Source organism: Cygnus olor, chromosome 5, assembly GCF_009769625.2.
Source record: "Cygnus olor isolate bCygOlo1 chromosome 5, bCygOlo1.pri.v2, whole genome shotgun sequence".
NCBI classification, from domain to species: Eukaryota; Metazoa; Chordata; class Aves; order Anseriformes; family Anatidae; genus Cygnus; species Cygnus olor.
The window spans coordinates 33,241,492-33,258,192 of record NC_049173.1 but is presented as its reverse complement, the minus strand read 5'-3'; the positions used below and the strand labels follow the sequence as shown (position 1 = coordinate 33,258,192).

The 16,701-nt window shown below is 44.4% G+C and overlaps 1 protein-coding gene across 1 annotated transcript; it reads right to left on the bottom strand.

Annotated features, from left to right (window-relative positions):
• Window positions 1-608: 608 nt before the first annotated feature.
• Window positions 609-9,033, bottom strand: VPS18 (VPS18 core subunit of CORVET and HOPS complexes). The gene is made up of 5 exons (XM_040558696.1): window positions 8,853-9,033; window positions 5,133-5,274; window positions 4,857-4,948; window positions 2,295-4,165; window positions 609-1,567 (listed from the first exon to the last, which is right to left on the bottom strand). Exons 1-5 carry the CDS (start codon window positions 8,941-8,943, stop codon window positions 839-841), a joined length of 2,925 nt encoding a protein of 974 aa, XP_040414630.1. The 5' UTR covers window positions 8,944-9,033; the 3' UTR covers window positions 609-838.
• Between the last annotated feature and the right edge of the window lie 7,668 nt (window positions 9,034-16,701).

Sequence of the window (16,701 nt, the reverse complement as noted above, 5' to 3'; positions counted from 1 at the left end):
GAAACCTTACTAGTGCATGTATCAATTTTGGTTTGGAGTGGAGATGAAAACAAAACCCACTATACAAAGGCAATTACAGAAGAAATGGGACGGCAGGGTAAACAGGCTAGAAAGCATTGCAAAAAAAAATGAAGAGTCCCTAGAGAAAATCCAAATATTTGGACTGGCCCATAAGGCTCGTGGGAAAGAAGAATTATACCGCCTGAATTGCAGGCAAATGACTTACGTGTATTGTGAGACACCTGCTTGAAAATTATACACATTCCTGTATTACATTGTGCAGAAACATGTATTTGTGTGGCATGATGTTTACAAAATATATGTGCAAGAGCACTTCTCCTTTCATGTTCTCTCAGTGTATGTGGTTATAGCACTCATCAAAAAGGAAACCAAAGGCAATTCTAGCACTGGAAGTGATGGATAAGACTACACTGCTGAGTGTTCCTCACTGCCATCCCTTTAAGGTTGTCTTCACCAAAACAGATACCACACGACAGGGAAGAGAAACCACCCGCTGTTCCCAGTTCCCTCTGGGCAACAAGGCACTCCGTTAGCTTCACACTGAGAACCTCAGAACTGCAAGTAGCAAACATCTGCTAAAAAAAATCCAGTAGATTAGCTTTAATTATTTTTCAAGCTCTTAGCCATCGCTACATCTCCTCATTTTTCAAGACTAGATCACTGTAATTCCAGTAACAAGACCCCACTACTCTCTCCTTAGAGTTCCACAGAAGCCACCGTGTTCCCACTTCTGGAGGTTATATTTCCACCACAGAAGAGTCCCAAGTTGTGAACACAACCACTCTAGTGTACTGACAGTTGCAGTTTTGGAGGAGAACTACAGCCAGCTTTGCATCTCCTCTTCATACTTTTGGGGATCAATAAATGGCTTGTCAATGGACCGGATCATCAGTTCTCCACAGTACACACATTCAGCTGCCACAATATCATCAATGTCAGCTTTGATTTGTTCCCGGCTCTGCTGCCCCTTTCCCAAGCTAGCAGTATCTGCATCCTTGGAACGATGGTGGCCCTTGGAAGGCTGACTGGTAGCTGCCAGCTTCTTTTGAAGGTCTTCAAGCTTTGCCTGCTTATAGGCAGGAAGGTTTGGAAAAACTGCTTGAAGGAGACAGTCATAATGAAACATGTGACCACAAAGGAAAAGGTAAAATGGGCGGTTTAAAAGTGGAAAGTCACAAGCAGCACATTTTTCCTGAGGCTCAACAGAGCCGTACTTATTTCTCATTTCCTGGATGTCCTCTCGAATTCTCTTGGCACTCTGCGTGGCTTCCTCCATCTCCCTTTTCAACTCCTCAATGTGCTTGTTGTAGTCCTCCAGAGAGTTACAGATTGCTTCCTTGAAATGGTCAATAGTGACGAAGTCTGGAAAGAATGGCAGGACATCTTCAATCTTCAGCAGGGCGCAGCTGGAGAGGCAAGCCATTGCCTTCTTGACATCCTTCTCTTCTTGAACAACATGGCGAGCAATCTTCAACCAGAGCTTCTTCCGGAGTTCCTCATCATCTTCAGGGAGATCTGCACAGGACTTGGCGAGATCAACATCCACCTAGAAGTTGGATAGATGAGGAAACTGAGTTAAGCTTTCCTCTTTGTTTATCCACCATTCAATTTCAAAGCCTGCTGTCCGTTATAGGAGGCATTTATAGAAAACCTCTTGCTATTTCATTGCCTAGGGCTTCACTCATTACTGGCCTGCTGCTTGTTTACATGGCAAACACCTTCTCTCCTCTCCACCACTATTGCTCCAGCTAGAAGATTTGCTTACTACCCAGCAGAGAACAATGCACAGCACTACAATAAAGGCAAATCTATATTACACTATCTTTGCTGGCTACACGCTTCAGTGAAGACACAGCAGTGCCAGTAGAGAGAACTCAAACATCTTCCTGAAGGTCAGACTAAGCTGACAAAAGCATTACTCTGATAATTACCACAGCTAGGAATAGGAAGCAAGTAGAATCCTGAACACTAGCTTCAAAAGCCTTGCATAAATGCAGAATAAAAGTATTTTATGTTGGAGACTGAGCTTAAGACTGATAGTATTCCCCCTTTTATTCCTCATACACCCACCCTCAATTATGAGTTTTCCAAGTCAGCTGTCCACTTAAAACATCTGTGAAAGCACAGAAGTTAAGAACCTTTCCTCCTAGGCTTAGCTGCACAGTCCGTACACTGATGAGTCTGTCCACTTCCTCTCAGTTCTTGGTTATTCAAGATAACTTGAACTAGCTACATTCCCGTATGTCATAGCATGCATGCACAGACACACGTACCTGTAATGCAAGATCCACAGCTTCTTCATATAATTCCATCACTTTGTAAATATGGACACATGCATGGTGGTGCCCATGCTCTGCACACAGGCGCAGCGCGTACTTCAGGTCGTAGTGGATCCTGTTTGGGTTGGTTCCTGCTTGCTCCAGGTACGATAGCAGTGAATCTGGCCGACACAAAGCATAGAGAGACAACAAGTAGTTGTGAATAGCTTGCTGGGTTTCCTCCAACTGATAGACACAGAACTCCATGTATCTAATGGCTTCATTGATCTGCTGGGTGCTGGCACTCTGGCTATAGTTAACAAGGGCTGGAATGAGGTTCCTGGCATCAAGCCTGGAGCCCATAGAAATCCAAGCATCAACTACCTTCTTGGGAATATGCTGGATGAGGACTGGGGAGAACTTGTAGAACAGCTTCTCATCTCTGTGCCTAGACAGCACGTTTAGAGCTTCATCATACTCATCATGCTGGCAGTGGTGAGCTACTACTCGCTCATAGTCCTGCATGATGACTGCAAAGTAGACCATGTGCTCCGTGTCCCCATGGCTCGCCAACAGTTCATAAATAGACGCCCGATTATTAAACAGACAGTCTTTGTTTTTAGGGCTGCTCAAGAAGGTGCGAAACTTCTCCCGCGTATCCAAATAGAGATTTCGCTGTGAGGGATCTCCTTCCAAAATACCCAGCCAGTTCAGGTACAGCTCTGTTAACCATGTGGTCAGAAGAGTGGTCTGTGTCTTCTCAGAAGGCTTCAAGCTACTTAGCTTCTTAATCAGAAACTCCATCAGGGCCTCTTCTTGCTTGGCTTCAATGAACTTAAGGGCAATTTCCTCAAAGTAGTTCTGGGTCAGCGCGTAACATTTGGCACTGTCTAGATATCTCTTGTTTTGGAAGCAGTGCTCTGCCTCTTTTGCCAACACAATGTCTAGGCACTCCGGACGGTCTTTACAATATTCTTTAGCTAAATCAAATTTGTTCATATTCATATACATCTTCCACACATCTCTAGATTCCCGCTGGACGTGATAGCGGAACACTACTTTCTCCGTGTGGATCCATATCTGCTGGACTGTGGGATCCTTGATCATGCGTGTCAATGTGCCAAACTTCTCCAGGAACAGGTCTTGAAAAACAACCTGCTCATTAAGAGTGCATACAGCCTTCACCCGGTCAGGCAGCAGCAACAGAAAGTGAAACTGGGTAAGTACAATGGATATTGGCTTGTTCACAGTTATGTCAATATCAGAAGGATAAACCCAGACCCGTTCATCACTCAGAATTGAATCAGGACGGCTATAATCCAAATTACCATACAAAACACCATTTCCCATCATCCACGCAAAGGAGCGTGGGTTGGAACGCAGTTTTGGAGTGTAAAAGGCTATCTCGCTGAAACCGAAGCTGGCTGGAAACTCCCGGAAGCTGGGCAAATGGTCAGCATGCATAGCAAATATGGAGCTGAAGCCTTGCTGCTCTGTCCCTTCAGGCACTTTGCCAACAAACTGGAAGAGTCTCTTTCGAGTGGTGGCGATAATAAAAAATTTCCCTTCTATTCCTCGTTCAATCTCCAAACAGCAGACTGGTGCGGGTCCCGATTCCTCCTCCAGAGTGTAGACCTGTCGGAAGTACTGGTCAGGATTAGTGCTGAAGAGACTTCCCTCGCTGACAGATATTTCGGCTTCGTAGATTTGCCCCTGGGCTGTTCCCACCAGGATAGGCCCAGTGTTGGTCTCTGTACCAAGAAATTTGTTCCAGCCCACGCTTTCAATCAAGTGGCCTTTCCAGCGGGAGAGTGCCCGCGCTTTCTGAACACTTCTGTTCAGGTAAAGGCATTCACTGGTGTTCAGAGCAATCAGGAGATGAGAGCCTGCAGGGACACAGAAGGGCAGAAGGATAGAACAAATTTACACTGTTGCCTAAGCAAGTCAAATTCCTGAGGCTTCTCAGCCTCACATTAGATAAGCACTAGTATCAACATACTTAATCAACATACTTTTCCAGGCATTCATAAATATGCGGGGGATTTCCATACTGGATCAGAACAGCAGTTCATGTTGCAAACTAAAATTGCAAATCCCAGAATCTTCAGCAGAAAGGTATTCTTCTATTTTAACAAACACTCTAAGAACAAACATTTCCCAGAGTTCTCTCCTGTCCCTGGCAGCTAATGAGCATCTCTTTCCAAAAATTTTGTTTGGTTTTAAATTAATCAAGGCTATAGCGAGCTGCAGATGTTTGACAGTTCTTTTTAAAAAATCTTACATATACACAAACAGTACAAGGCAACTGCAAGGATTTTCTTTGGTTTGTTTTAGCAGCCTTGTTCAGAACAGCCTCATTGCATCAGTGCTCATTTCAGACGGTTCAAAAGCAACAACATACACATGAACCAGTAGGCAGAACCCCTGGGCAATAGAGTACAGCCCACAAGAACCAGCTGTTTGCTTTATTCACAGAACAGAGAAGAAAGAGGACTCCTTCCCCAGTACTTGCAATGCACATTCAATTGCCTCTGCTGCCAACCACTGTCCGTAAATATACATTGCCCATTGCCTCACCTGTGTGGTCCAAAAACATCTTGTAGACTCTGGCTTCATCTTTGCGTCCCAACTCTACCTGATTAGGTTCATCTGGCTTCCCAAGATCAATCCTGCAAAGAGAAACCATGAAAGCATACTGCCCACAAAAGTTCACATAGGCATAGTTTCTTTCTATTTTCCACATATGTAGGTTCTTGGCTTCTTATCCCTTTTTTAATTACAAATTCTCTATTAACTTAAAAAAAAAAAGAAAAAGAAAAACACTCAGTAACTTCAGGTGACTGGCAGCATTACCTGAGAAGGGTGTCTTTGCCAAGGCTCATACAGAGCTGGTTAGAGGAGACCACTAAGCTGTTAATTTTCTCTGGAGGAGCAAAATCAATTCTTTGCTTGTTAAATATTGGTGTTTCCTTCTCCAGCCGTGCATTCACATACCCTGGAGAAAGAACATGAACACTTAAAAGACAAAGAAAACACAACAAGAATTACATACTACACCAGAATCTAATCTAGAAAGACAGAGGAACCACTGCCTGCTCTGGGTTTTACCAAAAAGGTACAGTGCTCTGTGAAGCATGAACACTGAGATCAGCACTCCCTTAAGTACAAAACAGAAAAGTAGTAATGTGCTTTACTGTCTTGTTACAGAAATGCAAGCTTGTCACAAAGAATTCCAGGGCAAGATACAAAACCGTTACATAAACTGCATATAAAGCTGAAAATGGGAGCAGAATCAAAGACATTTTTTGGGGGGTGTGAGGGGTGGCAGTTTGTGTTCAAGACAGAAAACAGATGGTATTATGTAAGACACAAATAGCACTCTGGTTTGACACTCCCATACAAGCTACTCAGGAGACCACTGCAGTGTTAGCCGAAATATATTTCTTACTTTTTCCATATTGGAATTGAATAGGATACAATACTCGACATCCTTAGTTCATAAGGTGAAGTTATTTTTAAAACCATGTTAATGTTAATTTGTTTTTTGATGGTGAGAGTGTTATTTCTGTCTGTGTTTGTTGTTGTTTGGTTGTTGTTTTGTCATATGAAACTAAAACCAAGTCATAATAATCATCAGCAAAATCCTGGAACATCTGTACATCCACAAACAGATCGTATCACAAAGTTGCATCCATATCTGTCCCACGAGACAGGTTTTCCCATTGACTGAGTTTCCCATACGCACAAAGTATTACATAACCTTCTGGCAAAGAAAACAGCAGAGGATCGCAGTCTGACCACACTACCTCCAGCCAGAAAGCCAGACAGACGGGATACGTGGCTAGGTTAACTCATCTGCTTTGCTCCATGAGCAAGTGAAGGATTTCTAAGGCAAGTAGATCCAGGCAGCAGTTAGCCTGGACAGGAAGATTAAAAGCAAAACAGAGCTACTGCAAGTTAAGGCCATTCACCACCAAAGCAGCTATCCAGCAAGATGTATACAATGAAAAATTTGTATCTTGGAGGAAACAGACTACTTCCATTATGAAGAGCATTGGCCTAATAATCTCTAGGCTGGGACAAACAGCATCCCTCCAATGCATATTTCATACCTATAACCTCCTCCACATTATCCTGAAAAACTTTAACTGCAGCTCTGTTGTTGTTGAAAAAAATCAGCAGAGTAGCTGAAAGCAGGCTGCTGACACTATGATTCCTTTTATCGCCCGTTCTGCCAATGGCTTCTCCTTGCTTCTGCCTCAACACTAGGCCAGCTGTGGGATCTTTAAAGGATTGCTGTTTTAGAGGAGAGATGCACACACGGGAACAGACAAAGCAACCACAGTCTGAGTAGGCAGATTTTTCCTCAGCATGAGTATTTTTCCTACGTGTTGATCCACAGCCTAAATTTTACCCACTCATGCAAATGTGCATTCCTTTATTTACACTTAAGCAAAACAGATGTTCTTCAGTTCAGATTGAGCTGCAATGCGAAGGCCTGAACTTGCTGTTATGAATGGTGGTTCAAAACATGCAGACAAAGCTCCCAAGGTAGAGATTCACATGATGTCACAGGTAACCAACATATATTTCCTTCATATATGCTTATATAAAGGAAAGATGACTCTAATGGAGAGAAGGGAAAAAAAAAAAACAACACCCCAACAAGATCTCCAAGTCACATTCATTCAGAGAGTCTTGAATTTTTTTCAGATTGCCACCAGGCTAAAGGTGGACTGGGACAGCAAGAGGTAGGATGTTTGAGGGATTGTTTGTTTGTTTTTTATACAGTTCAAATCAGCACATTGTAGACTTTTTAAGACTGTATCCATTAGTTATAACAACTGTAGCAGCAGCAGCATTAACATGAGGATTTTAACTAGTGTCCGTAACATGACACGGATGCAGTTCTCCAGCTTACAATTCCCTGTACAAAGGAGATATGTATTTTATAACTCATATTCCTTTCAAACAGCCCCCTTGCTCCATCCTGACCCCAATGTCCTCTTTCTGTTCAGGTGAGATCCTATTTCAGTATTTCCCACCCTGATTTCTGTGCAAAACTATGTTCTTCCTTAGAGCTTTGAATCTGTTCAAGGATTTAGGTTCACCAACATCGATCGAGTCCACCAGATCAAAGTAGGGCTTTTCAGGCTGGAACTGGAGAACTTGAAGTTTACACTGCAGCTGTACTTGAGCTCTGCAACAGAATCTACAACTCTGAGAAACAGTACCTGTTCTGAAACGTTGGGAATGACTCACTGAAACAGAGAAATAAATTTTTAACATCTTCCAATATTTCCAACCTAACCTTAAGGACTGCTTTGAGGAAGTTGACTGTTTACTTACACTTCTTTCAAAATCAATTTGCTTAAACTTAATTTTGCCCACAACTTACATCAGGCGAAGTTTTGTTCCAAAATGGCAATGCATTCTGATGTATGAATGACTGAAATCCCGATTAGACTGTGTCTTTGCAATTAAGCAGTTTCCAAAACCTCCTTTGCCAACATCATTTGTCACCAAACGGGTAGATTTCCCAACTGTAAGACAGCCATGACTGAAGACAGCGTTGCAGAAGTCAAGAAGAAAAGCTGAGTCCTTGGAAATGTATTTTCAGCTGGCAGCATGTCCCAACACTGTTTTGTTCAACACCTATTCAGGACACTTACTCTTACATAAGATCACGCAACAAAATAACAATGTACATTAAAACAAACAGTAGGTATATATCTACTTAAGCATGTAGACATCAGAGTAATTTTGTGTGTTTATTCTTTATAATACATATATGAGTATGACAATACATATATTGAGTATGACAATTCATCAGTGCCACATATACAAGCATCACAACCTGTTTTCCCCACAGACTAACAGTGGGCAACACTATATGAGGAAAAGACTTGAAATAACGTGTCCACGCATTTCCAAAAGTGTAACCCTCATATGCCAACTCTGCATAGCAGTGGTTACTACCTTGATTATACCAGGTAGCACAGAATCCTCTCTCAACCAACATTTCCTCCCCCAGTGATCAATATGATGCTGTGAGGCAGCATCCAGTGGGGAACGGTTATTAAACCTAAGGGTTTTGCCTTGGATTTATCAAGGAGCATGCTTGCCATTTGTTTGCTTTCTCGCATATGAAAGAAATGACTGACTGGTCACCACACCATTGCTTTACATTGACTGCACACCCCAAATCACCCCAAACAGTGAAGCTTTTAGAAAGCTGCCCCAGGATAGGAAACCGACCCCATGCTGGTACAACTGCCTGCACAGCCACTGCGGCTGTAGCAGTTGGGTTCCTTGACGAAGTCCAAACATAAAAAAAAAAAGGAAGCTGGCTAGGTGACCTCTGACAGCTCCCCCAGCCCCGACATAAGCCGTGCTGCAGCGCCGTGAGGCACACGCACCACACGCCGCCTCGGGGCACGCGGCCCTTCGGGGACACCCCTTGTCCTGAGGCACCCCGGAGCCCGACGTGCCACACTGCCCAACCCCGGGCACGACACCGGGGCCCGTCCGTTCGCGCTGCGCTGCCCCGGGCAGCAGAGAGGGGCTTATTACCGGAGTGCGGGATGCCCACGGCGGCGCGGCTCTGCTGCACGGCGGCGGAGCGGTGCAGGGAGTCCTCGTACTCGTCCAGAATGGACGCCATGGCGCCCAACGGCCGCACCAACCGCCGCCACCAACGGCCGCTTCCGCCAGCCTTCCCGTGAGCCGCGTCACGTGCCCGCCCGGCGCCGCTCCGCGCCTGCGCCGTGGCCGCCGTCCCCGCCCCTCCCGGAGCGGGGGGCGTGAGGGATCCTCCTCCCTAAGATGGCGGCGGAGGGAGCCAGGCGGTGGGGTGGTTTTGTCCCCGCTGTGGTCGCAGCCGCCTGGCGAGCTTGTGGCCTTGGTGCGCAGGTGCTCCGTGTCAGTGTGGTGCTCACAGCTCCTTGGCAGTCTGTCGTGTGCAGGCTGGCTGCGTACTTTGTAAACCATCACATTAGTGCACCAGCATACTTAGCACAGCCACTGCTTAGTTGTGATGCTGCTGCACGCACATCTAGTGACTGCAAACGGCAGCTGGCTGCTTATGGACACATCCATACAAACTGACACGTCTTTTCTTTAGGACTGTTTGATCCAATCTTGGCTTTGTAGCTAAACAATGATAGCCACGAAGCATGTGGCAATCCAGCGTAAGGCTGACCTTGAATTGAGCTAGATTTACTCTGCATGTTTGTCCCATCTTTCTAGGCAAAGCTTATTAGGCCCAACTTCTGTATCAATAATACTTCAGACCTGGATTTTTGTTGTGTTTGGATTATGCCAACAGTTGTATTTACAGCTTTGTCCTCTAGTTTAAACTAGCCGACTTTGTATCTGGCGTTATGAAGTTAATCTTACACAACACTTTTGGGCTTCATCTGAGTTATATTATTTTATAATGAGAACATGTATGTGTATGTACTGTATGTATACAAAATATATTACGTGTAAACTTCGTAACACCTTCTGGCAGAAGCAGAGAAATGTTTTCCCACGGAGTACAGGGCACTTTACGACACATTAAAGTCGGTCATCCCCATCTTTGCTTACATGTCAGCTGGCAGTGAGTGGCATCACCAGTAGCAGTGGCACATGTTTAGCTTTGCACAAACTAACACAGTTACATCTCCTTTTCCTCTGCCCTTCTTCTGCAAACCTCACCCCCATAAACATGGGTCCAAACCACAGCCCTGTGCCTCAGGCCTTCTCCCTGGTGCAGAGCCAGACATGCAGGTCCCACGCTGGCTGGGCTGCTGGAGGCTCCTGGAGCATGCCTCTGCGGGGTCACCTGTGTCTGCTTTGCTAAAAACACAAGGTGGCTTTTCCTGACTCAGCCTGTCTGCAAGCACTGGCAGGAGCCTAGACCCAGGTCCAGCCCCAGCTGTTTACCATCTTTGTGTGACAACTCTGAGCCATAACAACAAAACCACATTCCTTTGCTCTCCAATCATCCTTATCATCATAAACAGCAAGTGTTCTCATTTGGCTTCTCAAGAGGTACACACAAATTGCATTAGGTTTAGGAAAATTAGGTAGGAAGGGATTTATTGGACTATCAGATCCATTCTCCCACTCCAGGAGATACCACATCACATAGTCCTTTCTCCAATCCTATCAAGGTCTGTCTGAAAGCGTGGGTATTTTTCCCCAACTGCTCTAGCCCGCACCTGTCTCAGATGCTGATTGCTCTCATGATTTTGAGCTCTGATTTCCACTCTAATGTAAGCCAAGTCTAGTCTGAATCAATTTGTTCTTGTTCAAACACTGTCTTGCAGTGTAAATAGTCCTCCCATTCAGGCATTAACTTCCTTCACAAAAATGAAGTTAGAACCTTCATTCTGATTTAAAACCCAAGATTTACAAGACCAAGATCTTTTCTTTCTTCTCTTAAAAAAAAAAAAAAGAAGAAGAAGAAAAGAAAAGGAGACAGTTTCCTGGAACATACTAACATACTAGTATTTTCTGCAGCAGTTGCAGCTTCAGCTCATCTTCATGTAACATGAATTTAACCCCTCCTTTCAGATGAGGTCTCCCCTTTTGCCTTAAACAATGATGCTTATACTTTTGTATTTTTAGCAGTACGAGACTGAAAGGTTGTTTGGTTTGTGGAAAATAAGCCATCTCAAAATGTAACTGGAAATTAGGCTAAACAGAAATTTGTGCACAAATTTCTCAGTGTTCAGGTCCATGGAGTATTTCCATTCAAAGTCCACATCAGGACATATTTTTATAATCTTTTTCTTCTTGGTCAGGTCCAGAAATGGAAGAGATTTTCTTTCCCATTTTGGCAGATACCAACACCAGTTAGGACTGATACCTCACAAGAAAGCTTTGTCTGAGTTTAGTGTGGTTAAATTGCAAGCCAGATCCTCCCCTTATTTGGGAACGAAACATCAGCCTAAAGCTAACCCAGGCCCACAAGTCTGCTCCGTCCATCTGCACTATCATCTGCTGAGATTATTTAATTTACAAACATGTGCAATAATTATATCCCAGTGCTGCATTCACAGGTTTGATGTTCCGAAAAGAAGAGGGGAACAAGGGTTGCGGGCAAAGGATTTATCAGCTCTTTGATTCACCAAGAGTCCAAGAGTGTGTGGAGAATCAAGATGATTACATTTTGTGTGTAGTAGTAGTGTAAGTCTACAAGAGGGAGAGGTTTCTGTGATTCTCACATGGGACAGATTTCTGTGAGCAATTTTGGTGACGTGTTTCAATTGGAAGCCTAAATTCTGGTCTTTTTTTTTTTTTTTTTAATGGCTGTGCTCACCCTCACAGTAGTTTCAGCTTAAACAGCTAATGTTTTCTCCCAGCTATGGACACAGGTATCAACATCTAGTTGCTTTATAACATCTGATCTACTCAACTTCTGTCAGGAACAGATTGTAGACAACGGTGCGGACGAACACATACTGTATTGGAGGTCTGGATTCCCAGGAGATTGAGCTTGCCTAAATCTGGGCTTCCACAATGCCATCTCTGCCACTCCTGGCTGCCCTGCCCAGCCCATTCTGTGTGCCAATATTAGCTCATGTGTGATTGAAGAGTGAGCCAGTGCAGCGCCACGCACCAGATGACTGTGATCCATGATCTAAACACAAGTGCTGGTGCAGAAGGGCGGGCGGGAAGATGTGGCTTTCAGAAGAGGTAAGGGCACAACAAAGGCAGTTCATATTTAAATTACATGAACTGCCCTGGAGATAACCTGGTAACCAAATTATAAGGTGAATTAAACCCTGGAATTCCTCACAGATTTTCTCTGCAGTTGTGGTACTGGTCATCCCTCTGTCTCCCTGCCTGTAGGGTATTCTTACATTGTGATCAATACAAAAGTATCCCTCATTCATAAAAACCATAGGCAAACACAAGTACTTCCCCAAAAGCAACAACCTCCGTAAGATACCAAGAAGGGTGTAATATATAGGCAGGTTCTCAGACACCCCTGTACCTGCTTTGAGGAAAATGCTGCAGATGCCTGTATCCCCCACCCAATCAAGAGACTTTCTCCCATTTGTGTCACTTCCCCAGTGATGCAAATGGTGTTTCTGAGTGACCAATTGTCTTATATGTACATACTTACTATAGGAAAAAGAAGGTCCCACAGTTGTCTAGACATGGGTATCATGGTTGCCTGTAAGAACCTCAGCTGGAACCTATGTAAGAATCTATAAAGCAATTATAATTAATATTGGAAAAAATCAGAGCTTGAAAGGAGTTTGCCAGAGCCCACCTCTTAAACATTAACCACTCTCCCATGCTTTCCAAGCTGATTGTCAGGAGCAAACATCCTGCAGACCAGTAAGCACTGCATGGAACCATATCACAGACCAACTTACTACAGCTTTTCTGACAAATCAGTAAATTTTCCCACTCCAGAGCATGCTGTCCTTCAGTTAACACACTGAATGCCCTAATGGAAACTATGAGTGTAACTTGTAAGTGCCAAAATGAGCATACAAACACAAGAGAGAAAGGACAGAAACATGTTTTTGCATTGAGAAAACCTTTTTCCCATGGCCAGCACACTCTGGCTAATCCTTCAGTTCTAAAACTATTAACTCTTCCGGAAAGTAAAAACCAGGGATGTGGCAGAGGCAGTGGTCTTACAGCATTTTATGGTTTTCCTAACTATGCATTTTCAGCCCAGCCCCTCACTGTTCAGTGTTAAGTTCCTGCCCTCCCCTGTTTCTCATGGACAATGCAACCTTATCACCTTCTTTTGCTAATTTCCTCACCCTTTCCAGTTAAGTGTTAACTCCTCTTTTCACTTGAAGTGTCTAAAAGATTGACATAATTAAATTAGCCCCGGAGCATTGTCTCTCAAGTTACCCGTAGTCTGAGGTTTGCTGTTCCTTTTCAGATTTAAAGAAAGGGCTTTGAGTGCCTTAAACCTTGCCTGCTTTTTCACATTTATCACTTGATTGAATAAAAGATACACTTTCTCCAGCAGGTGGCAACATACTTCTAAGTGATTTATAGAACATCAAAGAGGTAAAACTCATTCTGTGCAAGTCACATAAAAGATAATTTGTCTTTGAGAAAGGGGCTGAATACAATATAGGTGCTTAATCTTTCCTTGGAACAATTAAGAAAATACTTTTGAAGCTAGTGGCATTGTCATTTCTTATTAATTTATTATTCTACAATCTTAAAATCCATTATAATACTGTTGTTGTTATTTGCCTCCACATTTAACTAGTGTGGCAGTGAACAGATGAACCTGGCCCCACTTTTAATTCCAAACAGGAAGGAAGATGTTCAGAGGCCAGGACAGAGGGAGCTGTTTTCTCCCACTGTTTCTCCATATTTATTTTTTTTTCCTTAATGGCATTTCAAAATCACATACCTCTGATGCGCAATAGTAACACCCATTAGCTGCTGTAAAATCGTAAGGTATTTTTATTGCTGTGGACTCAGAAACTAAGGAGTTCCTATCAGTCAAGAAATCTATATGGGAAAGCAAATGCTACGATCTTTCTTCCTTTGATTTCAGATGTGGTAATTTTTCTGTGAATAACAGAAGCCTGGTATTCCACTGGCTTGTGCTTTGTGGCTATTTATGCCTTTGCAAGGTTGTAAGAAAATGATATGGAAAAAGCATTTGACATCACTTCCTGCAGGCTGCAGTGACTAGACAAGGTACACCACAAGGGAAACCAGACACAGGCTCTCATCTTTACCTTTTTGTCTGTCACTTCTTTTAAGTGGTAATTATGCTTGATTTTTCCCAGGGAGGATATACACTCAGGTGCATGACAAAATGCCCTGTGACTCAGCATTAGCTGTCTCCCTGCCTGTGATTATGAAAGTGGCTTGCCAGGCAGCGGCTACATTTGACTTCTTGAGCGTATCCCATGGCATCCTGTGATCCTGTTTGCTCTGGCACCTGTGCTCCACCACAGCCCCTCTCTTAACTGAGATCTCCACCCACCCTGCCCCACTGCATGTTGGCATTGCCTCCTCTTTTCATCGCCCCCCTGCTTCTTACTCTTTTATACTTCCTTGCACGCAGCAGGGTGAAAGGATTCAGAAATGTACCCAAGCGCATCGTTTACAAAGGGAGTGTGTTGACATACACAGCCCACTTGTACAAAGGGAGGGGAAGCTGTAGGCCTGGTTTGCTCAGTACCCACAGGCCATGCCAAGAGTGGCCAATACATCTTTCTCTCTCCCCTGGGAAGAAGAAAGCCCTGCTACTTTTAAAACCAAGGACGGCCATCTCCCACAACCTGCAGTGCTTTTTCTGAGGCAATCTGAATAGGGTGTGCAAAGGTCTGTGATAGCGGCTCCCAGCCTGTGACATCCAGGCAAATTGGTCTGTGGCCACACCTAATTATGAAGTTACAAATGAGATCAACAAAGGTGGAAGAATATGATGTCATCCAGGGTAACTGCTGCTCAGTGAAAGTCAAGAGCAGTAGCTACAAAAAAACTGAACATCGTAATGCTGCACTTCAGAGGGGAAATGTGGAATTGTTTGAGCTGGCCCATAGGCTTGCCCCCCCTACAACAGACCAGCCCTAGTTTCCTATTCCCCTCCTCATCCACATCGACTCAGTGTTTTTAACTTAGTCCCTAACTGGGCATTTCCTGCCACAGCTCTAGTGGGAAAGGTGGCTATAATTAATAGAAATATGCAGAGAAGCAAGTGTCTTTCGCTAAATAACTGTTCTGTTGTTGTCGTTGTTGTTTTTAATAATGGGACTTTGTGCAGTTGTATAAAGGTTGTTGGTGACAATCACGCACTGCCTAAATACATAAATTGAATTTCCACTTCAATTTGCTGTGCACTGAAACGGAGAAGCTTTTCTGTTTGATTGAAGCAGAAGCTACAGATGGTACTGGATCTCAACTGAACAAAGGTTGAACACTAACAGTACCTGAAATCTTAGTCTGCCTGAAAATAATTTGATCTTGTGCACTTTATTCCCAGTGGACAGGTATCCACATCATGAGGAATACTGCCATAATTGGTAGTAAATATAATTCCCAGGAGAGAGGCCAAATGCAGTCTTGGAGACTGAGTATTTAATACTCAGCCAAGAGCTGATCTGTCACGGCGTACCTGCTACGAGTGTGCAGCCAGCCTCCATGGCTGGCACTTCAACAGCTCTAGGAATGAGACAGACTTTCACTGCAAAACCAAAATTGTTCAAAAGCCTTGCAAAACCAAAATGTGTGACTGCTACCACCTGACTCCTTGCTGCATTGTGAAACCAAACCTGCCTCTTCTGTTAGACGTCAGGAGCAAGGCAGAACCTGAGAAAGGAACCCGTGGGAGCTGCTGTGTTTATTTGCTTAATCACTTAGTTTAAATATAGATTAAAAATCACTTAAGCTCATCCAGAAGTTAAGTGCGTGTCAACCAACAGCTGTCAGAAACTGCAAAGCAAAAAGAACACAGTCACAGAAGCCAGAGCTTTTAGGAAGGGAATGAGAGAAAAAAGGATTCAGTCACTGGAGTGGGGCAATAAGTACATCTTCCCAGTGGACGTCCTTTCCTAACAGAAAAGCAAATAGGAATCTAAAGCTGCCAGTTTCTTCTCATCTCTCCCCTCTGCTGCTGCCAACACTTGCTAACAGTGAATAACTTGGTGAATAATCCCTCATTTACATTCATTTCTTCCGATTGAATGGAAATGCCACAGTTCACAGAATGTCACCCTGTGCTTGAAACACACTGAGAAACTGCTGCGGGATGTCCCGTGCCGCGCTGCCTGCCCTGGCTGCGGTGCTGTGCGTCCTGTGCCGGTCCCACATGCGGTGCAGGCACACCTTGGGTGTTACGGAGGGTAAACCGCCTGCCCAGTGCCCTTCTGCAGAAGCTTACATATCCCCTGACTGTACTGACACTGAAGGGCTTGGCACTGGAAAAGGCTCTAATGCAAGCCTGTCGCTTGAATTAGCAGCCACTCGCTGCAGCACAGCTATCTGGCATGTGTTTTAGCAGCAGCCTAGCTTGCAATACCGTCCCTGCTAACGTAGCTATAAAAAATCAAGGGTTTGCTGGTAAAAAAAAAAAAATGCGGAAGAGGGAGATGAAAGGAAAGTGCTAGAGAAAACTGCAGAGAAAAAGCCTCCTTGCCCCAGGAGCCCTGTGGGCTGTCCCCAAGGAGCGCACACGCTTTGGAGCGTGGAATTAGTCAAAATTCTTGAACCCGAGGAGCTGCGGCGTGTGTGACCCTCAGTCAGCCATGGGAAATCGCATTTCAGACTGTGCCTGGCTTAAAGCTTCTTAAGCTTATACTAACACGGGCGAAGCACACCGGTTGCTCTCCCTGGGAGCACAAACTGCGGCTGGAGGCAGCCGCGGGGAGGGTAGGGGCGGGCCGAGGGGAGCGGGGCCGGGCCGGGGCGGGCCTAGGGAACGGGGCCGGGCCGC